The sequence below is a fragment of the Vanacampus margaritifer genome, chromosome 5 (assembly GCF_051991255.1).
Source record: "Vanacampus margaritifer isolate UIUO_Vmar chromosome 5, RoL_Vmar_1.0, whole genome shotgun sequence".
Lineage (NCBI taxonomy): Eukaryota > Metazoa > Chordata > Actinopteri > Syngnathiformes > Syngnathidae > Vanacampus > Vanacampus margaritifer.
This window is the reverse complement of record NC_135436.1, coordinates 16080604-16098645: the sequence shown is the minus strand read 5'-3', so window position 1 is coordinate 16098645 and position 18042 is coordinate 16080604. Positions and strand designations below refer to the sequence as shown.

Sequence of the window (18042 nt, the reverse complement as noted above, 5' to 3'; positions counted from 1 at the left end):
TGCCCCTAAGGATGCTATTGAGTAATTTCCGAACCATATCGGAAATTAAATAATTAAATTAAAATAATAGCCTTTTTGTGTGTGTGCAAAAATGATCATGTTTGCCTAAATCATCTCCTCATGATGCAAAAGATTAAGACATTTTGTGTTTCCTGAAAAATCTGAAAAAAATATATAGGTGATTATTTTAAGAAGACATCCAGTTTTTCCTTTTCAATGGTACTTTTTGTGCATACAGATTGAACTTAAGTTTTGGCATAAATGTCATTATATATATATATAAAATATATAAATGTAGCTGTGCAAGCAATTCTATTCATTTAACGGTGTAACTGTGAGAGACTTTGAGCTCGAGTGCTAGTAAATACAAACACACAATTACTGCAAGTAATAAAATAACCCATGCCAATTTTTTCCTCTTGTGCACGGCACATGCATCATTTTATTTGAATTTGTATTTTAGAAAAAAACAAAAACATTTTGAATCAATGTAGCCAATTGTTTTCATCAGCGTCCAGTCTTTGTGTTTTTGTTTTGTAATGTAATGTAGATTTTTGTTTTAATGATTGTAATTACAAAATATTTTGCTGTGCGCGTACCAAGAGCTCAGCTCTCACGCTTGCTCGCATGCACGCACAGTAGAGCAGAAGGTGGGTCTGGTTTGCCTGCATTTCTTGCTTGAGCAGAATTGAATGGAATCACTGCATTGTTCTGTCGAAAGTCACACCCACATGAGTCATTTACAAGGCCATTAACTTTGTTATCTAATGGTACTTTGGCCGTGCATGTTCCCTGTGACTTGTCCCAATAAAAAAAAAATATATTAAGTTGATTTATTTTGTCTTGGAGTAGTTTTTGTATATTACTGCTTTCGCTATTCAGTATTCACAACCTCCAACAGTAATTTTGATATGATGTGCAGTTGTTGCACTGCTGCCTGTTGGGAGAAAATGACCAAAATATTTTTTTTCATTGATACATACTTGGCAGCTGCCACATTTTAGAGTCCGATTAAGATTAGTTTCTCTGCTTTTATGGTCTCTATAGCACATTGTCTTATCTGAAAACACATGGAAGCACACGTGGGCCCTTGTTTCCCTCTGAGGTTAATTTTTAATGGATTTCAGAGTGACATGAAGTCAACCGCTATTTAAACTTCGATCTCATTTGATAATGTCTGAGATAGAAACAGTTGTGTCACTGATGTTTTTTTTCTTGGTCCGCTGACTCTTTCAATACTTTGAATGAGTAGCAGAACTTCTCGATCATGGCTGGATTTCTTACATGGCTGTGGAGGTATAGGAATTATATTGTGGTAGTTGTCACACCTCTTCTACTGCTGCCTCTGCCTCTCGTCATCCCCACCTCGGTAAGAACAGCTCACATTTGGGTTTGATGCTGCTGATTTGTGGACCCTTGGAAATCCTCCACTGCTGTTGAATGTTCAGTCGCTGCGCAATTCTTTGGGTGCTCACGCAAGCGTTAATGAGATCCAATGTAAGAGTTGTGTCGGAATAATAATAAGCATTATTTTCGTTAGTAGACCTTTGCGGTGATTTAATCATGCATTTGAGGTGATTTTGACCGATAAAACTTCAGTCCCACGATGATGGCAACTTGCGAGGTGTCAGGGTGTGAAATGGATGCTTTTGTAATCACTCTGGCTTTTGTACATGCAATTAAAAGTACACCAATTGGCTTCATTGACAACTTTTCTGTTAAATGTCAAAATTAATGTAATTAATATGTACTGCCTCAATGAAATAAATCACTCATCATAGGTAACATAGAACAAATCATTTGTGTAAATAAAATTTGAGTTCTGGTTCAAAATGTATGAACCGTCATAATTATGTTGCTGGCTTATTATTTCTCTGCTAACATACTTTTCACACTCCCAATTTCTCAAGTAACATGTCCATTGCAGAAATGAATGAAATGTCTGGAGTTGTATGCGTTGAATCTTTTACCTTAATAACTGTGTTGCTGTGAAAATAATCAAAACATTATATTTCAATCACATTTTATTGTATCTTTATTGCATTTATGGGCTGTAATGTGTGTGTGTATCTATATAGATGCTAATATCCAGGAAGAAGCTCCCATCAGTGACCTTTCATTGTATAATTGTCAAGACTGATAATCCCTAATAAAACAATTATTCTCTTCATATCATCAATTCTACATTCATTCAAACATCATCTGTTCAGTATTTGTCATTTATTTGAGATGAGTTTTAATGATATACAAAAAAATTAAGTACAATTCCAATGGTGAACACATTGGGGTTGGCAATAGACCACTGAATTATAAGTAATCAGCAGCATTTTTATTTCTAATACTGTATGTGTTTTATATTTAATACAGAGCAGTGACAAAATTGGGAACTGAATGTGCTTTACTCTCTAGTTTCAGCCTGGAAACATGTTTATATCTATTAATGGTGCATTATATATTATAGGAGGCTAAATGTGGCTTTGTGATCATCCTGATGGCACTCTACTGGTGCACAGAGTGCATCCCCCTGGCTGCGACGGCCTTGCTTCCTGTCATTCTTTTCCCCATGATGAAGATCATGGAGTCAGATGAGGTATCTGCAACTGTGTAGTATGATCATTTGTGGGTGTTTACCCAAACAGGAAGTGGCTGACTAGTCATTAAAGATTCACTAACACGTGGACAACATGTCACTGTGGCCCAGGTGTGTATCCAGTACCTGAAAGACTCCAACATGCTCTTCATTGGTGGGTTGCTGGTGGCTATCGCTGTGGAGCATTGGAACCTGCACAAGAGAATTGCCCTGCAGGTTCTGCTGTTTGTCGGTGTCAAACCTTCGCTGTAAGACTTCAAATCCTCCTTTTGCAGCAGCCGTTTTTCAAAATAACAGCCTAATGAATGTGTTTTTTTTAGGGTGTCAAAATTAGTGCCTAAACGTCATAGTAATAAATTTAATAATAATGCATATATTTGTGGAGACTGGGGTCAAGTTGTATTTTACAATTTTAAAAATGTGCAGAATTTCACAAGTTACTTCATGTTAAAGATTAGATAGCTTTTAATCCGAAAAGAAAAATGCACTTAGCTGTCACCAATATCTTACAAATGCAATTATGCCATCTAGTGGCAGAAAAATGACCTCAACATCATTTTTTTATTGTACAGTTTTTTTAACAGTTCTTTTACATTTCAACTCAATTTTATGAATTATTATGAAATCATGCAGATGCAGTACGTGAATGTATGAACTTGTGATAGTTTTGTTACCTTGATGTAGAATTATGCGAAAAGGATAGACAGTATAAGATTTGGCTTCAGTCTACACCTTTTGGTCTTTGTTTTTATATGTATATTTCTTTTTTTTTAATTATTGATTGTTATGACCAAATAAACTAACTAAACTAAAATAAATAATAAATAAAGTAAACTAAAAATATACTATATCAATGACAAAAAGATGCAGCCATATTTCTATTAGTTTAACATTTCTCCAAGAGTATGAAAACTTCGAAAAAAATATTTTATTGTACATTTAGAACATATATATAAAATTTGCGATTAATCATGAGTTAACTATTGAAGTCATGCGATTAATCCCAATTACAAATTGTAATCGCTTGACACCTCTAGTTTCTTTTCTTTCCAGCCTGATGATAGGCTTCATGGGCACCACGGCCTTCCTGTCCATGTGGATTAGTAACACGGCATCCACGGCCATGATGGTGCCCATCGCCAATGCCGTGCTGCAGCAGCTTAAAGACTCGGAGGCCAATACTGAAGAACGAGCAAATGAAATCCATGCTGCCAGAGTCGGCGTGGAAAATCAGGGCCTTGAGATGACTGAACCTCACGAAAGAAAGGAGGTCAAACAAAAGGACAACAGCATTAACATGGGTGAGTGTGTCATAATCAGAGTTTACTAAAGTGATTCATTGGTTGTTCATTTTCTTGTCTTCAGCTCTGTTTATGTCTTTACAGATCGAGATAATATGGACGTGACAAACATTGATGTTTCAAGTAGGTTTTTACTTTTGTATTGTTTTTGGGGATGCAAATTATGATGGGTGTTCCGTAGAGAAGCAGAGAAGTCGTCATTTGTGGGTGTTGGTGTAGTTTTGCATCCAGTTCTGTACAGGCGCAAACTGACTTGACTACATGGAAAAAATTAGGGATGTCCGATACCACTTTTTGTTTCGACCAATATCAGTATAAGTAGGTGTTGAAGGAAATAATCTTTTTCCTTCCGCGTGTTCGTTTTCTTTCGGGTAGTGAAAATGTTGGTTATCCGAATGCAGGCTGGAGATCGATGAACAGTCACTTCGAGGCTTTTATTTCTACAGAATATTCCGGACACAAGCAAGTTTACAGAAAACAGCTGCAGCTTCTCGCAAGTGTGTAGTTACAGCGGACTCACAACATTCTTATACTATCTTGAAACCCCCAAGCCCCCAGGAAACAGCCCCCAGGCCCCAGCCCACCCGCAGTTCACCAGACTTTTACAGCATTCAATACACATGACTTCGACCACAGACAAATGGTCTATTGTTGTGGAAATAGAGGAGGACCCCGGACAAACTGACACCTGGCATAAGATAAGATTTACAAAGAAATCATACTAACACATTGATTTCAACCACAGACAAATGGTCTATTGAGGAAATAAGTAAATTAAAACAGTTATGACTAAATCTGGGCAAAAGACCCTTTTGAATCCTTCTTTCGGACTCAAAAGAGTCCGACACAAGCAGATAAACATTAGGGATGTCCGATACAACTTTTTGTTTCGACCAATACCAGTATGAGTAGGCTACAGTGTTCCCTCGCTATAAAGCAGTTCACTTTTTGCAGCCTCGCTGTTTCGCGCATTTTTTTGGGTGCAATTTTGCATGCTTTTTTTAAAAAAAATTTTACAGTAATGCACCTATTTTATAACATTTATGAAGGTTTGAACATTGAGAGTATTTAAACAAGAGAGAAATTTGAGAAAATGTAAATGCCTCAATGAGAAGTGCAGAAGCGTGTGGTGAGGGGTTTAGAGCATTCAAACATTTATAATAAACGTAAAACATAAAGCTAACTACTTCGCGGATTTCATTTTTTGCGGGTATTTTTGGGAAAACGAGGGAACACTGTACTCAACTCTTGAGTAGTAACTGACACCAATACCAAATACCAATACAACTACCACTTTTAGTAGATAACATTTCCACCTAAAAATATGACGTTAAACTGAGAAAATGTATTATTTTAAGGGAAAAATATGTTGATTATAAATTTCCTGGTGCCAACAAATCTAAAAAAAAGTTGGGACAGGTAGCAATAAGAGGTTGGAAAAGTCAATTGCACTTATAAAAAAACAGCTGGAAGACCAATTACCACTACTGAGGTCCATTGGCAATTTGATTGGAGTATAAAAAGCGCTTCTCCGAGTGGCATTGTCTCTCAGAAGCGAAGATTGGTAGAGAATCACTAATTCCTCCAATGTTGCGCAGAAAGATAGTGGAGAAATATCAGAACTTTTGACCTATTCTCTATGTTCTATTCTGAAGAAAATATTAAAATTTGGCACGTCCACATAATTACATTCAGTTTTTATTCACAATTTGTATAGTGTCCCAACTTTTTTGGAATTGGGTTTGTACATCTTATTAGCCTCAAAGTTATTATAATCAGAAGTAGTAACAACTCAAAACAAAAAAACAAAATGAAGACAAAAACCCAAATGAAACTACTGAGATAAAAACTAACTATAATTATAGGAAAATGTCCTATGTTTTCATCTTTGTTAATTAATTTCATACATGACCTTTCAGGAAATATATTTATCTCAGTATTACTGTGTTGCCGTACGGAAGAAAGATGGGAATTGTAGTTAACTTTACTTTATTACACACTAATTAGTGACCTTTTTGAAACTCTTGCTCTGCACAAATACTCATTTTCTTAAAATAAAATAAAAATAATAGACTAATAATTTAATTAATAAATAATAAACTAAACAAAATGATAAAAAATTAAATAAAAAAAACCAAAAAAAACCCCAATCCTGCTCAAAATAAATAAATAAAACTAACTGAATATAAAAAATAAAATAAAAAACTCAAAATTTTAACTACCTGTAATGAAAGATCCCAAACTATTATAACCCTGATTAACCCCTGTTCATTCAGTGATGATGACACAATATAATATCATCAAATATGCAAAGTACCAAATCCCTTGAATGTTCATAGTGGCTCATTTGGTAGCTAGAAAGTTCCTCCAAAAGTCTCATTTGTCTCCCTTCAGAGGGTCAAGCTTGGAGTCCAGAGATGGCGGATCAACATCAAAACAAGCGGGAGCAGAAGTACTTGAAGCTGACCAAAGGCATGAGTCTTTGCGTGTGTTATGCTGCCAGCATTGGAGGGACAGCGACCCTCACGGGAACCACACCCAACGTCATCCTCATGGGCCAGATTGATAAGTACGTGCTCGTATTATGCGGCACGCACATTTGCTAAGCTCATTCTATCCATTCTGTCTGTGTCTGTGTGTGCGGTTTACTTTCCAATGTTGATGCTTAATATTACTACAAAATGCTATTCCCTTAGAAATTCATTGTTGATGTTTGGAGATACTGTCAGTTATGTCAAAGAAATATGAAAATCTAATAATAATAAAAAAACATGGTTAACAGATCACAGATTGCAACAGTTCCAAGATGAGTAATATAAGAATGAGTGATCTGATTGGATGCTACCAATTTTTTCATTTTTTCATACTAATTTGCTCCCAAAAACCTATAAATATGTTCTATTTTAAATATTACCATGCTCCCAAAGACATATTTATGAGTTTTTATGTTTTTTTTTTTTTTATGCTAGCGCATACAGAAAACTTTGATGGAGCCTCTGAGCTGAAGAGAATGCTTGAAGCAATGGTAGTTATTACAAAAACGGCCAACAGGTGACAGCAAAGTATAAAAGATCAACCATGGCCATGTTGCAAAAAGCTCTTTTCCCCCACTCTTTTTTTTTTTGTAGGTTCCATGTTTTTATAATACTAGAACACAATATTCTGTGGGCCTTGCAAAATCAATCAAAATCCAGTAAAACAGCTAGGAGCAAAGGGGATTGCTTCAGTGAAAATGGCTGTGAGTGAATGAGTAACTTGAAATTTTAATTTCCTTTTGGAAAATTTGTTTGAAAATATGAACATGACTGTAGAGGTTTAATTGTATCTCAGTAAGCTCAGTAAGCTATTTCACTTTACATCCGACCATTGAATTAAGGAACAGCAGTGTAGCTCTGCCTTAGAGCTAGCATACGCAGCAAATTCTGTAGAGTAAATTTTACATTTGTTCTCATTCTAAAAATTTACACTTAGGAGAGATTAAAATATTCAGAGTAAATTTTATTCCAAGTATTTTTAGTGTGTACGAGAGAATTTGCTGATCCCATTAAAAAAAACTATTAAAGATTTTTTTGTCAGAAATCCTAAGTAAATTTTGCAAGGAGAGACAAAATTTTACTAGTTTATAAAAAAAAGAAAAGAAAAAGAAGTTGCACAAGGATTGAGGAACAAACTCACCACCTTAACTTGGGAGACTGCCACTCTACCACCTGAGGTATGCCACTCCTACTGTATGTTTATATCCAAAAGTAGACCAAAAACGAAGTTTTTAGTCTCTTGAAGTTACGAAGATTCTAGCTGGGTGAGTGGAGGGATCATATACTGTACGTATGATCCTCAGTGGCAGAAAAATAATTAACACACAGGAGGAGTGGCATTGCTCAGGGAGTAGATTAGCTGTCTCCCTACCTGAAGCTGTGGGTTTGTTCCTCAACCCTTGAGTGACTTCTTTTTTTCCTTAGTTTTAATTTTACTCTCTTCCAAGTGTAAATTTTACTCTGCTTAGAGTGGGACCAAAAATACTCTGTTTAGAGGAAAATTTATTCTACAGAATTTACTGTGTACCTTGTTGGACCACTATTATGGTAGGCCTATATAACAAGAATTTTGGTATGCTTTATGAATCAAAACTCGACTGCCATATAAGTGTTTTCTGTTTTGAAAGAGTTTATGAAGTTCTTTGCGCCTACTATTATGATAATTTATTGACACCATTTTGCAGCTTCATTGTTGTCTATCTTCACCCACAGACTTTATCCAGAAAATGGTGGCATCATCAATTTTGCAAGCTGGTTTGGCTTTGCATTCCCCAACATGATTCTCATGCTGGTCTTAACGTGGTTGTGGCTGCAGTTTATGTTTCTGGGCTTTAAGTAAGTCAAAGTCTCTCCGAATTTTAAAGGGAAGTCAACACACCCAAAGAATGTTGACAATAATATGCAGCCCCACTAGTCTAAAAACGGTATTCTGGTTAATATTGTGTTAGTGGAAAAGCAGCTAAATGCAGAAGTTTTTATCAATATCAGACGGCGGCCATTTTGCCGTTTGACATCACAGTTGCTCAGGTCTCAAGTAACAACAAATCACAGCTCAGCTTCAGAAAATAGGTGAGCTCTGATTGGTTGTTGCCTGAGCCCTGAGCAACTGTGATGTCATCTTCAGTTGACAGCAAGTGGCAAAATGGCCGCCTCCTGAGATTGATAAAAATGGCTGGATTTTGCTGCATAACTCATATTCCACAAACGTAATATTAATCAGAATGTCCTGTTTCGACTAGTGAGGTCACATTTAACATATTATTTTCAAGAAATGTTTATGGTTGACTTCCCTTTTAACAGCCAACCCCCTTTACAAGTATTTTATTGTGCTTTTGCAGTCTGAAAGAATCATTTGGATGCGGTGAAAAGAGCGCAGGTGACAAAGAGGCCTACCAGGTAATCAAAGATGAGTACAAAAAGTTGGGCAAGATGAGCTTCGCTGAGGCCTGTGTGCTGATTATCTTCACGCTGCTGGTTCTTCTGTGGTTTACCAGGGAGCCTGGCTTCATACCAGGCTGGGCCACTGTTCTCTTCAACCAAAATAAAACGTGAGAATGACCAGTAATAGTAACAGTGACAGAAATAGTTTCGGTCTAGAGTAGGAGTCAAGTGAGTAATATAACCCATTGGCTGTATTTTTAATATTGATATTTGATACATGTGTTTACTCATCAGGTATGTCACAGATGGCACTGTGGCCATTTTAATGTCAGCGCTGTTCTTCTGCATCCCCTCCAAATTTCCCAGATGTGGCAGGACGTCTGAGGACGGTAGGCAAGCTTTTCAGCACTTATCTGCTGTGCGCAAGCAGAGAGTACGCTAACAAAATCTTAGTAGTTCACAATTTTGCTTATCTTATGTGAGATAAAAAAATATTGAGAACGATCGTTGGGTCTGCGCTGTTAACTCTGCATCCAGTGAGGGAAATTTCCAGCAGGCTTGTCATGAGAGATTTTACAATCATGTTTATCCTCTCTTCCTTTGAACACTAACACATAAAGATACTGTCTTTAAGTTTTAGGGCTTGTTAAAAGCAACATAGCTGATTCTGTGTTTTTAAATTACTGTTATCAGATCTCCTTCCGGACTTGCAATCTGATATCCTCAAGGTCAAGTTTAGGCAAACTACATGCTAAACTTTAAAGCAAAATGTGTGAATGAATAATTTTCTCTTTTTGGCCAACTCAAATTGAGCGTATTTCGTGCCTAATCTACAGGCACTTTTAAGAGGCAGACTTTGAGGTGTTTACTTTGTGGAAAACGTCCATGAACTGTCAACATATGTCTTTATGTCTTTTACTACTTTATGACCTTTTACGTTCTCTTGAAGGTGTGTTTTTATGATCTTTGCATGTTGTGTGTGAAAGCTTTTACCATAGCTGTGGTTGATCACACTTAAACTTTTCCAACTAATTTCTCGTCTTTGCTCAAATAGATGAAGTTGCACCTCCTCTGCTTACTTGGGACACTGTCCATGAAAAGATGCCTTGGAACATCCTTTTGCTCCTGGGAGGAGGATTTGCTTTAGCCCACGGTAGTGAGGTAAGCTCACACCACATTTTCCCAACGAAATTGTTTCCGGCAGATATTTGGACACAGCTTTGTATTCTTCCCACTCGGTGAAGGTGTCGGGGCTGTCCAAGTGGTTGGGAGAAAGTCTCATACCGCTGCAGAGCATCCCTCCTTTTGCTATCTGCATCCTGCTGTGTCTAATGGTGGCCATGTTCACGGAATGCTCCAGCAACACCGCCACCACCACTCTGTTTCTGCCGATACTCGGCGCAATGGTGAGAACCAACACTCAGTTCTGTCAATCCTTTACTCCCACCATGACCACCATCTCGTGGTGAGGAAATGAAGCTTCATGAACCACTTGCGATATTTTTTCACTCCTTTAGGTGCTGTTCTTGGAAATTTAATCAATTTCCATTGCACTAACCTTTAGCTTTAAAGTAAGAGCACCATCTAGTGGAGTAAAAATATATTGCAAGTGGTTCATGAAGCTTCATTTTCTCATCACTACCACCATCTTACTTCCCTACAAGCGTTGCAGACTTCTCTTGTATTACATTCATGGGTTGTTCTTTGCTGAGCCAAGAATGTACTTATAACCTTTGAACAGAGTTATCATGTTAGGTGAATAAAGTCATGTGAAGAGAATAAAGACTTTGAGATAGTTGTTATTTATAGACTCATAACTCTGTGACAATAACAATAAAAATGAGAAAGTAGCAAACGTGTGATAATAAAGTTGTAATTTTCTAGTAACAAATGTCATTATCGATATAAAGTTATAACGCTGCAACTTTTTGGTCACATTTCTTCACTTTAATTAAAAATGAGTGAAAAAAGGAAAACAAACATTTGACCTCTTGTATATTTTAAAGTGAACGTCGTGTCCAAAATGATCTTTACAATATGTGTGGCACCATTAGTCTACGCGCGGTATTCTGAGTAATATTGATTAATATTGTGTTGATGGAATATGAATGAAGCAGCAAAATCCACACTTTTATCCATCTCAGGAGGCGGCCATTTTGTCCCTTGCTGTTGACTGAAAATTACATCATGGTGTCTATGGGCTCAAGTAACGACCAATCACAGCTCACCTGTTTTCTAAATATGGTCATGTGACGTCAGCAAGCTGAGCCACAATTGGTTGTGTAGGCCTGAGCACCTATAGTGATGTGACGTTGTTTCCAGTTGACAGCAAGTGGCAAAATGGCCGCCCTCTGAGATGGGTAAGAACAGGTGGATTTTGCTGCTTAGTTTTTATCAGACTGGTAGCACATACAGTATTATTTTATTTATTTTATTTTTTTACTTTAAACATTGTGCCGTGGTTTGTATTTTGTATGTTCCAATCACATTTGAACATCTCCCATCAAACTGTTTCCTGTCGTTTCCCCTAGGCCACCGCCATTAAGATCCACCCACTGTACGTGATGTTTCCCTGCACTATTGCTGCTTCCCTGGCTTTCATGCTGCCTGTGGCCACGCCCCCCAACGCCATCGCCTTTTCCTACGGCAACCTTAAAGTCATGGACATGGTGAGGCCTTCCTGCAATGTCAAGTCTCAGTGTGTGGTGCTGGTTTGCTTTGGATCCAGAGATCTGGAATCCAATTTGGGACATAAGACGCTTATATTAATCCTATGTCTGATCAGATCATATTAATTATTTGTAAATACAAAAACCTCCAAAATACATATTACACTAGAAACCGAGCTAACAGATACTGTTTATACACTTAAAAAGCTAAACCATGGCATTGCTTGTGTTTTCAGGCCAAGGCTGGATTCATCCTGAACTTCCTTGGAGTCCTCACCATCAACATTGGCATTAACACGTGGGGGGTTGCCATGTTCGATCTGAACACCTTCCCCAGTTGGGCAAATGTTACTAAAACCCCTTGAATTTAATGTCAGGAAAATAACTCTTCTTTGGATGATCAAACTCCACTCAGTACTTATTGAACATTTAGGCCTATTACGGCCAAATTGTTGTGAACGCTGGACTCCTTTTTGTAATATTTTCAAATAATTGAGCACAATGCAGTGGAAGAAATGTGTAGTTGGTCACGTCGGTTACAACTTAATGCTACTTCAGTTGTATTGTAAATCAAATTTTACGCACAAGCTCGCACAGTTTTGCTGTTATATATTTCCAGCTCACTACAATAAACATTCCTGCACAATCTAATAGGATCCAATGCAAAAGCTGTAGCAACAAATCTGCCTTTACAAAAAAAGATAATACACCACCGCCATGAAGTTTTTATGATGCTAACCTCAATTTTAATGGTATTACCTTATAAAGTGTCCAAAAAGTGTGCATTATTTCTCATTTTGCTGTTGTCCGAATGATTGTAATTGTTGAATTAATTTAATTTTATTTATTCACTGTATATTTTATTATTATATTGGGAAGCAAGTGAAGTGTTTTTGTTAAACATACTGCGGTTACATGTAAGCTGATGTTTCATATGCATGGGCCCTTGACCATATGGAATTCGACAAACTAAATGTGATTTTTGGAAATGTGCTAGTTACTTTAAAGTTGATTGTAATCTCTTTTTTTTCATGTGAGTTATGTTCAGCTTCCAAGGCAATAAATAATGTACAGTATGTGTAAGAGAAATCCCCACAGGTTGTATCAACTGAGCTCCAATCACCTTTGACCCCCAGCAAATCCCTTCACGGAGGTCAATGCGGGAGTAAAGAAAACTGATTGAAGGGGAATTGGTGTATGGAAAAATGATTGGAATTATTTCATTGAGCTCTTTGGCAACAGGCCACATGTCTGCCAAATGTAGGAGGGATGTTGAAAATGGTGATTTTCTTCTTCTGGTGAACATTGAAGGACATCATTCGACCTCAATGCGGTGGCGATGGACGAGCATCAGGAGAGGTAAGACAATTTGTCACTTGAGTTTGGATACTTTTGCTTGTAAATGTTTTTTTTTTTTATCAGCTTGTGTGATTTGGTCCTTTATCTTGTGTAAATTGTCAGCTTATTGACTGTTTTGAGTCATTTTGAACCCTTTTGCCCCAATATTGACCTGCTAAAGCTGTAAGAATACAATTTGAAGAGACAGCTGTATATTTCATCATGATGTGTATATAATGTATACCCTTGAGGACAGGACAGTAATTGCTAAATTCATATAAGTGCTCCCTGAGCCAAAAAGGCAAGTATTCATGTAGCCACAGGGTCTTTAAATACTCCCATAAATGTGTCTGATGACATAAAATGTGGAATTTAATTGCTAGATCTATCTTTAGTCCTCTGGGTTACAACATTACAACTCATTATAAACTCATGCAAATAAAGAATTGAATGAATGACAAACATGCTCATTCATGCCCTTCAATCAACGGGACACCCACCGGCCACAACACCTGCACGGTTAAATGAGATCCAATGCGAGAGATCAGGAGGCTTGTTCTGACAGGGCGCTCTCAATTTAACAATTTATTTTTGAGTGTCATTGCAGTTTGCAGAGGTGCAGAACTGTACTGCAGTAAATCATACGGAGCGCTGTTTTTAATGATTTGGTTTTATTATTTTGTTAAGCGATATGCTGCAGTGTAGTGACATGGACACAACTTACATTGTTTTCCACATCTTGTTATGTTATAAAGCCAAATGTACTGTAAATGTCTTTCATGCTGATTTAAATTGAATTTTCAGCTATACTATATTGCATTAATCCATCCATTCTCAGAACCTCTTATCCTGATTTAGGTCGCGGGCGTGCTGCCGAAAAATATTAATAATATTACCACCTTTCATTGATGATTTTTTTTTTTTACTTTGAGATTTTTTGGGACTGACATTTATCCCAAAGACAGGCTTTACAATAATATAACAAAAACGAAAAATACACAGTGTAAATATAATAATCTTGAAATAGAGCAGATGAACAATGTTGAGCAGTGGTGCCCAAACCTTCATTTCAGGGTCGCGTACAGAAAAAAAAAATGGAATAATGCAAGGACTGCTTTGAAATTCTTTCATTTTAATTTCTTAAACACACTGAATTTTAGCAAGCAAGCAATATATTGTTTATATTTTCTAGTGAATTTATAGTAGTTTACAAGATTTTGGGGTGGCCTTGGCCCTGTATCCCACTAGACTAGATCTGCCCCTGCACTGAATAGCGACCAAATTCCATTTAACACTCACAACCAAAACAAAAGCTAACTATAGCAAAGTGACCAATTTTAAAACAGTTACTTGAGAATTATTAATGTTCATAATTATCTTTATTCACCACATTGTTTTGAGGAAAAAATGTGTGTGATTTTTTTTGTGGTCATAAATGGTTTATTTGAATCTAAGCTTGAAAGTGTTAAGAACTAAATTTTACACTCCTATAACAGCCGGGTCAAATGTAACCCAATAATGGATTTTAAAAAAAATGGACCGATCCACTTTATGGGTCAATTTGACCCAACTTTCTGGGTTGTTTTATACAAAATGACACAACTTTTTGACCCAAAGAAAGCATCTGACCAATATTTATAAGTTGTTTTACACTAAAAGACCCATTTCTTGACTCAGAGTTGGGTCCAATTGAACCAAGTAGAGGATCGGTCCATTTTTGACCCATAATTGGGTTATTTTTGACCCAGCTGTTTTTAAGAGTGTACTAGTGGCTCTCAATTTTTCAACAACCTCCCTTCTCAATCTGCCCACCTCCACCATCAAAAAAAAAGCCTTGTGGGCATATGTAATTTTTAGTACCATGGGCCGCTGAAAAGTGGATGGCGGGTCACAAATGGCCCACAAACCGCAGTTTGGACACCACTGGTCTACAGTATCAGTGAAGACAATAAGACTTTCAGCAACACTCGCACACTACTCCCTCCAGAATAACTTTGTCAGAAAAGAGCCCCCGGCAGAAGGCTTTCCTCACTAGCGCAAGTTTATTCAACATGTAATAAATCATCTGTCGCTGCCTCGCCCGCTCGCCGAGGACATGGTATGTTCAAGGTAGGCCTTTTGTATGCCGTATTGGGAAAATGGTGGAACATCCCAATTCTAACAAACTAATATAAAGTATTTGCTGACATAAATTGATTGGTGGATTCTAAACCGTGTCTTCATAATACTATATGCTTTTCTTTCTTTTGTGACGCCATCCTAAAAGGATATCAGTCATAGTGAAGATGATTTGTATAGCACTGGAATTGGTATGCGGAACATGCAGGGAAAAAAAAGTAAAGCCCCTGTGAAATTTTATTATTATTATTATTGTTATTATTATTACTATTATTACATCTATTTTATTATTATTATTATTATTATTATAGGATTATTATCTAATTTTCTGTAAAATCAAATAAAATAAACATCGAAATTCTGTTATCTTAGGATTTATATTAGTATTATTATTATTATTATTATTATTATCACATCTGTAACCAGTCCAGGGTGTAGTCTGCATTTTGCTCAAAGTCAGATGGTGTAGGCGCCAGCTCCTTGCAATGAACAAAAAAAAAAAAGTGTACACCATGGGTAGGCAAGTTCGGTCCTAGAGAGCCGCAATCCTGCCTCCAACCCAGGTGTTTCAAATCATCAGCTCATAATTACGTTCCGCAGGAGCCCCTCAGCTGTGTTCGAGGAGGGAGACTCCAAAAACATAAAGGACTGTGGGCAGGTTGGTGAATAGGCTCACCACCCAGGAAAACACAATCAACTCCTTCTACATATTTGGCACCGTTCTAACCTGTTATTATAAAGCAATTAACTTCTTCTCAGATTTGCATGACAGTTGTGTGGAATGTTAAAAGGTTGTCTATTCACCTGTAGTGAGCCTCTCTCTCCACCTTCTTAAACTTGACAACTCCACCTGTCATACAGGGTTGAGTAGTAGTAGTTTGTAGTTATTAGGTTAATTATGCACTGTTTTTCAGAATCTGTTTTATTGGCCTAGTAAGAAAAAAAATAAGGAATTTGTCTTAAAATGAAAATAATCATGACCAACAGAAGAAGACAGAACGGTAAGCCTGACGGGTTGCTAACGGTGCTCCCAATTTCTTAGGTGAGAAAAGATAACATGAGGAAGGGGGATTGGTGGAAAGGAAAGGGGGTGCACAGCATCAACCTGGAAAAAAAACAGCACATAAAGACACATAGTGAAAGACATTACAGCATAACTCTAAGATTTGCACATGGGTGTACTTGTACTGTATATGACTGTTCAAACATTGGTACTAGCTGGTTTTTCCTCATTTGTTTTGTTATGTGTGGGAAATACGAAAGCACGGCAAAGTGCTACTTGTCACTGTCCGTGCGTGATCTAATGTCGAGTGTATCGCATGTCCCAGTCACACAAGGAGGAAGAGAAGCTTGCCAGTGTGCGCACTAATACATCCATCAAAACCTGTTGCAGCAGGTTGTCGTCTTACTTACTCTCTCATCTCTCATCTCATTCCTATCTTTCGTTGGACGAGTGCCACACACACACACACACACACACACACACACACACACACACACACACACACACACACACACACACACACTCACAGACACATACACGGCATGACGATGACGTTACGCGCAGTCAAATTCAAAACTGGCCCCTCAACAGTGTGAATGCACATTTTGACAATTTGCACACTGAAGAGCACATCTGTGGGGAAATGGACCCAGGGGGTGTTGAAGTCTACTTGGGATTCTGAAGGCATAAAGCCACAAACAAGACTTTATCTCTGATTTTGAATTGAGGGTGAGTCTCCAGTCTTAATTGTCCTCTCGTAATCGATTTGGCACATTCAGCATCACAGTATGTCTATGATGTTTGTCAGCATCATTGATGTAGTTAATATTTTAACCTTAAGAAGTTGAGTACTAAACTAATTTATTTGTATTATTTTTTCAACTTTAGAATGTTTATTTTGTTTCAATTATTAAGCCTTTTTAAAATAAAAAGTCATTTTTCAGATTTTTCAGGAAACACAAAATTGAACAATTTGCATTACATGGAGATGATTTAGGCAAAACATTTTTTGCAAAAAATGACTTAGTCAATTATTTTAAGAAGGTGACGTTATCAGAATTAAACAGACGTCATTATTATAATCAGGGAGAATATTTTCAATACATATATCAATGGGATGAATCGCATGGTTTCACCCAGTGAGACTTGTAGAAATCATTGCAACACAAATGAAAGTTACCGAATAAGGCACTCCAGAAAATGGCACTGGAATCATATTTATTTAATCAACATTTTGCACATTTAAAAAACATATATGAACACGTCCCTTGAAGGGGCTAAAATAAAAATTGTAAATGGAATGTGGAATTTAATTTACAAACCTTTCTAGGCATTTTTCCTAAAATACAATTTTTGGGTCACCCTTGATCGTCCATATTGTAGTTTGGAGGTGGTGAGTAGTGGCAACTTTGCACGAGCCAGAACCGGCCCACTGAAAATCAAGTAATTTCTACCAGGGTGATACTCAAAGGTGTGAAATATGGATTAATCATTTTAAGTCAACTAGGAACTTTTTACTTGAGGTCAAAACTGCATAATATGTCTTATTTTAATATATAGCACATGGTTACAAGTTTACTCCAGTCTAAATTTATTGTGGCCTCTGATCTTAAGTGCAAATCAAAAAAAAAAAATTCCTTTTAAGTAGAATTGACAAAGGAATTTTATATTTTAGCCATAACAATGATTATGACAAAAGGCTTCACTGGATGAACATTTTGGAATGACCCAGTCAGAGCCCAGACCTCACTGCTGTTGGAAATTTGTGGAGTGACCCAAAGAGGGAAGTGGTGCCCTTGCAATCTGACATATTCAAAGGTAGTTTTAAGGATTAAAAAAATATATATAATTTTTTTAAAGTGTTTTAGCTGCAAGGGAGGGGGGACTTTCATTTTCAACTATGAAGAGCTCTTGTCCATCCATCCATTGCAAACTCTACAAAGGAAGGCCAGAGCCAAGATTCGAACTCTGAACCTCAGAAATGTGATGCAAACGTGCGAACCACTTCCCAAAATGCTATAAATCCATTTTATTCTGAGAACAAGCCCCCCCCCCCCACACACACACACACCCACACACACAAACACACCTGCACACTAGCAAATTT

General features: G+C 37.1%; 1 protein-coding gene across 1 annotated transcript; it reads left to right on the top strand.

Moving 5' to 3' along the window:
* The first annotated feature begins 1197 nt into the window (after nucleotides 1-1197).
* LOC144052111 (solute carrier family 13 member 2-like) lies at nucleotides 1198-13138 on the top strand. Its single transcript, XM_077565943.1, has 13 exons — nucleotides 1198-1369; nucleotides 2462-2590; nucleotides 2702-2838; nucleotides 3644-3891; nucleotides 3976-4014; nucleotides 6286-6460; nucleotides 8139-8261; nucleotides 8765-8974; nucleotides 9102-9196; nucleotides 9862-9968; nucleotides 10052-10213; nucleotides 11339-11476; nucleotides 11713-13138. The coding sequence occupies exons 1-13, from the start codon at nucleotides 1268-1270 to the stop codon at nucleotides 11839-11841; spliced, it is 1794 nt and encodes a 597-aa protein (XP_077422069.1). The 5' UTR covers nucleotides 1198-1267; the 3' UTR covers nucleotides 11842-13138.
* Nucleotides 13139-18042: the final 4904 nt, after the last annotated feature.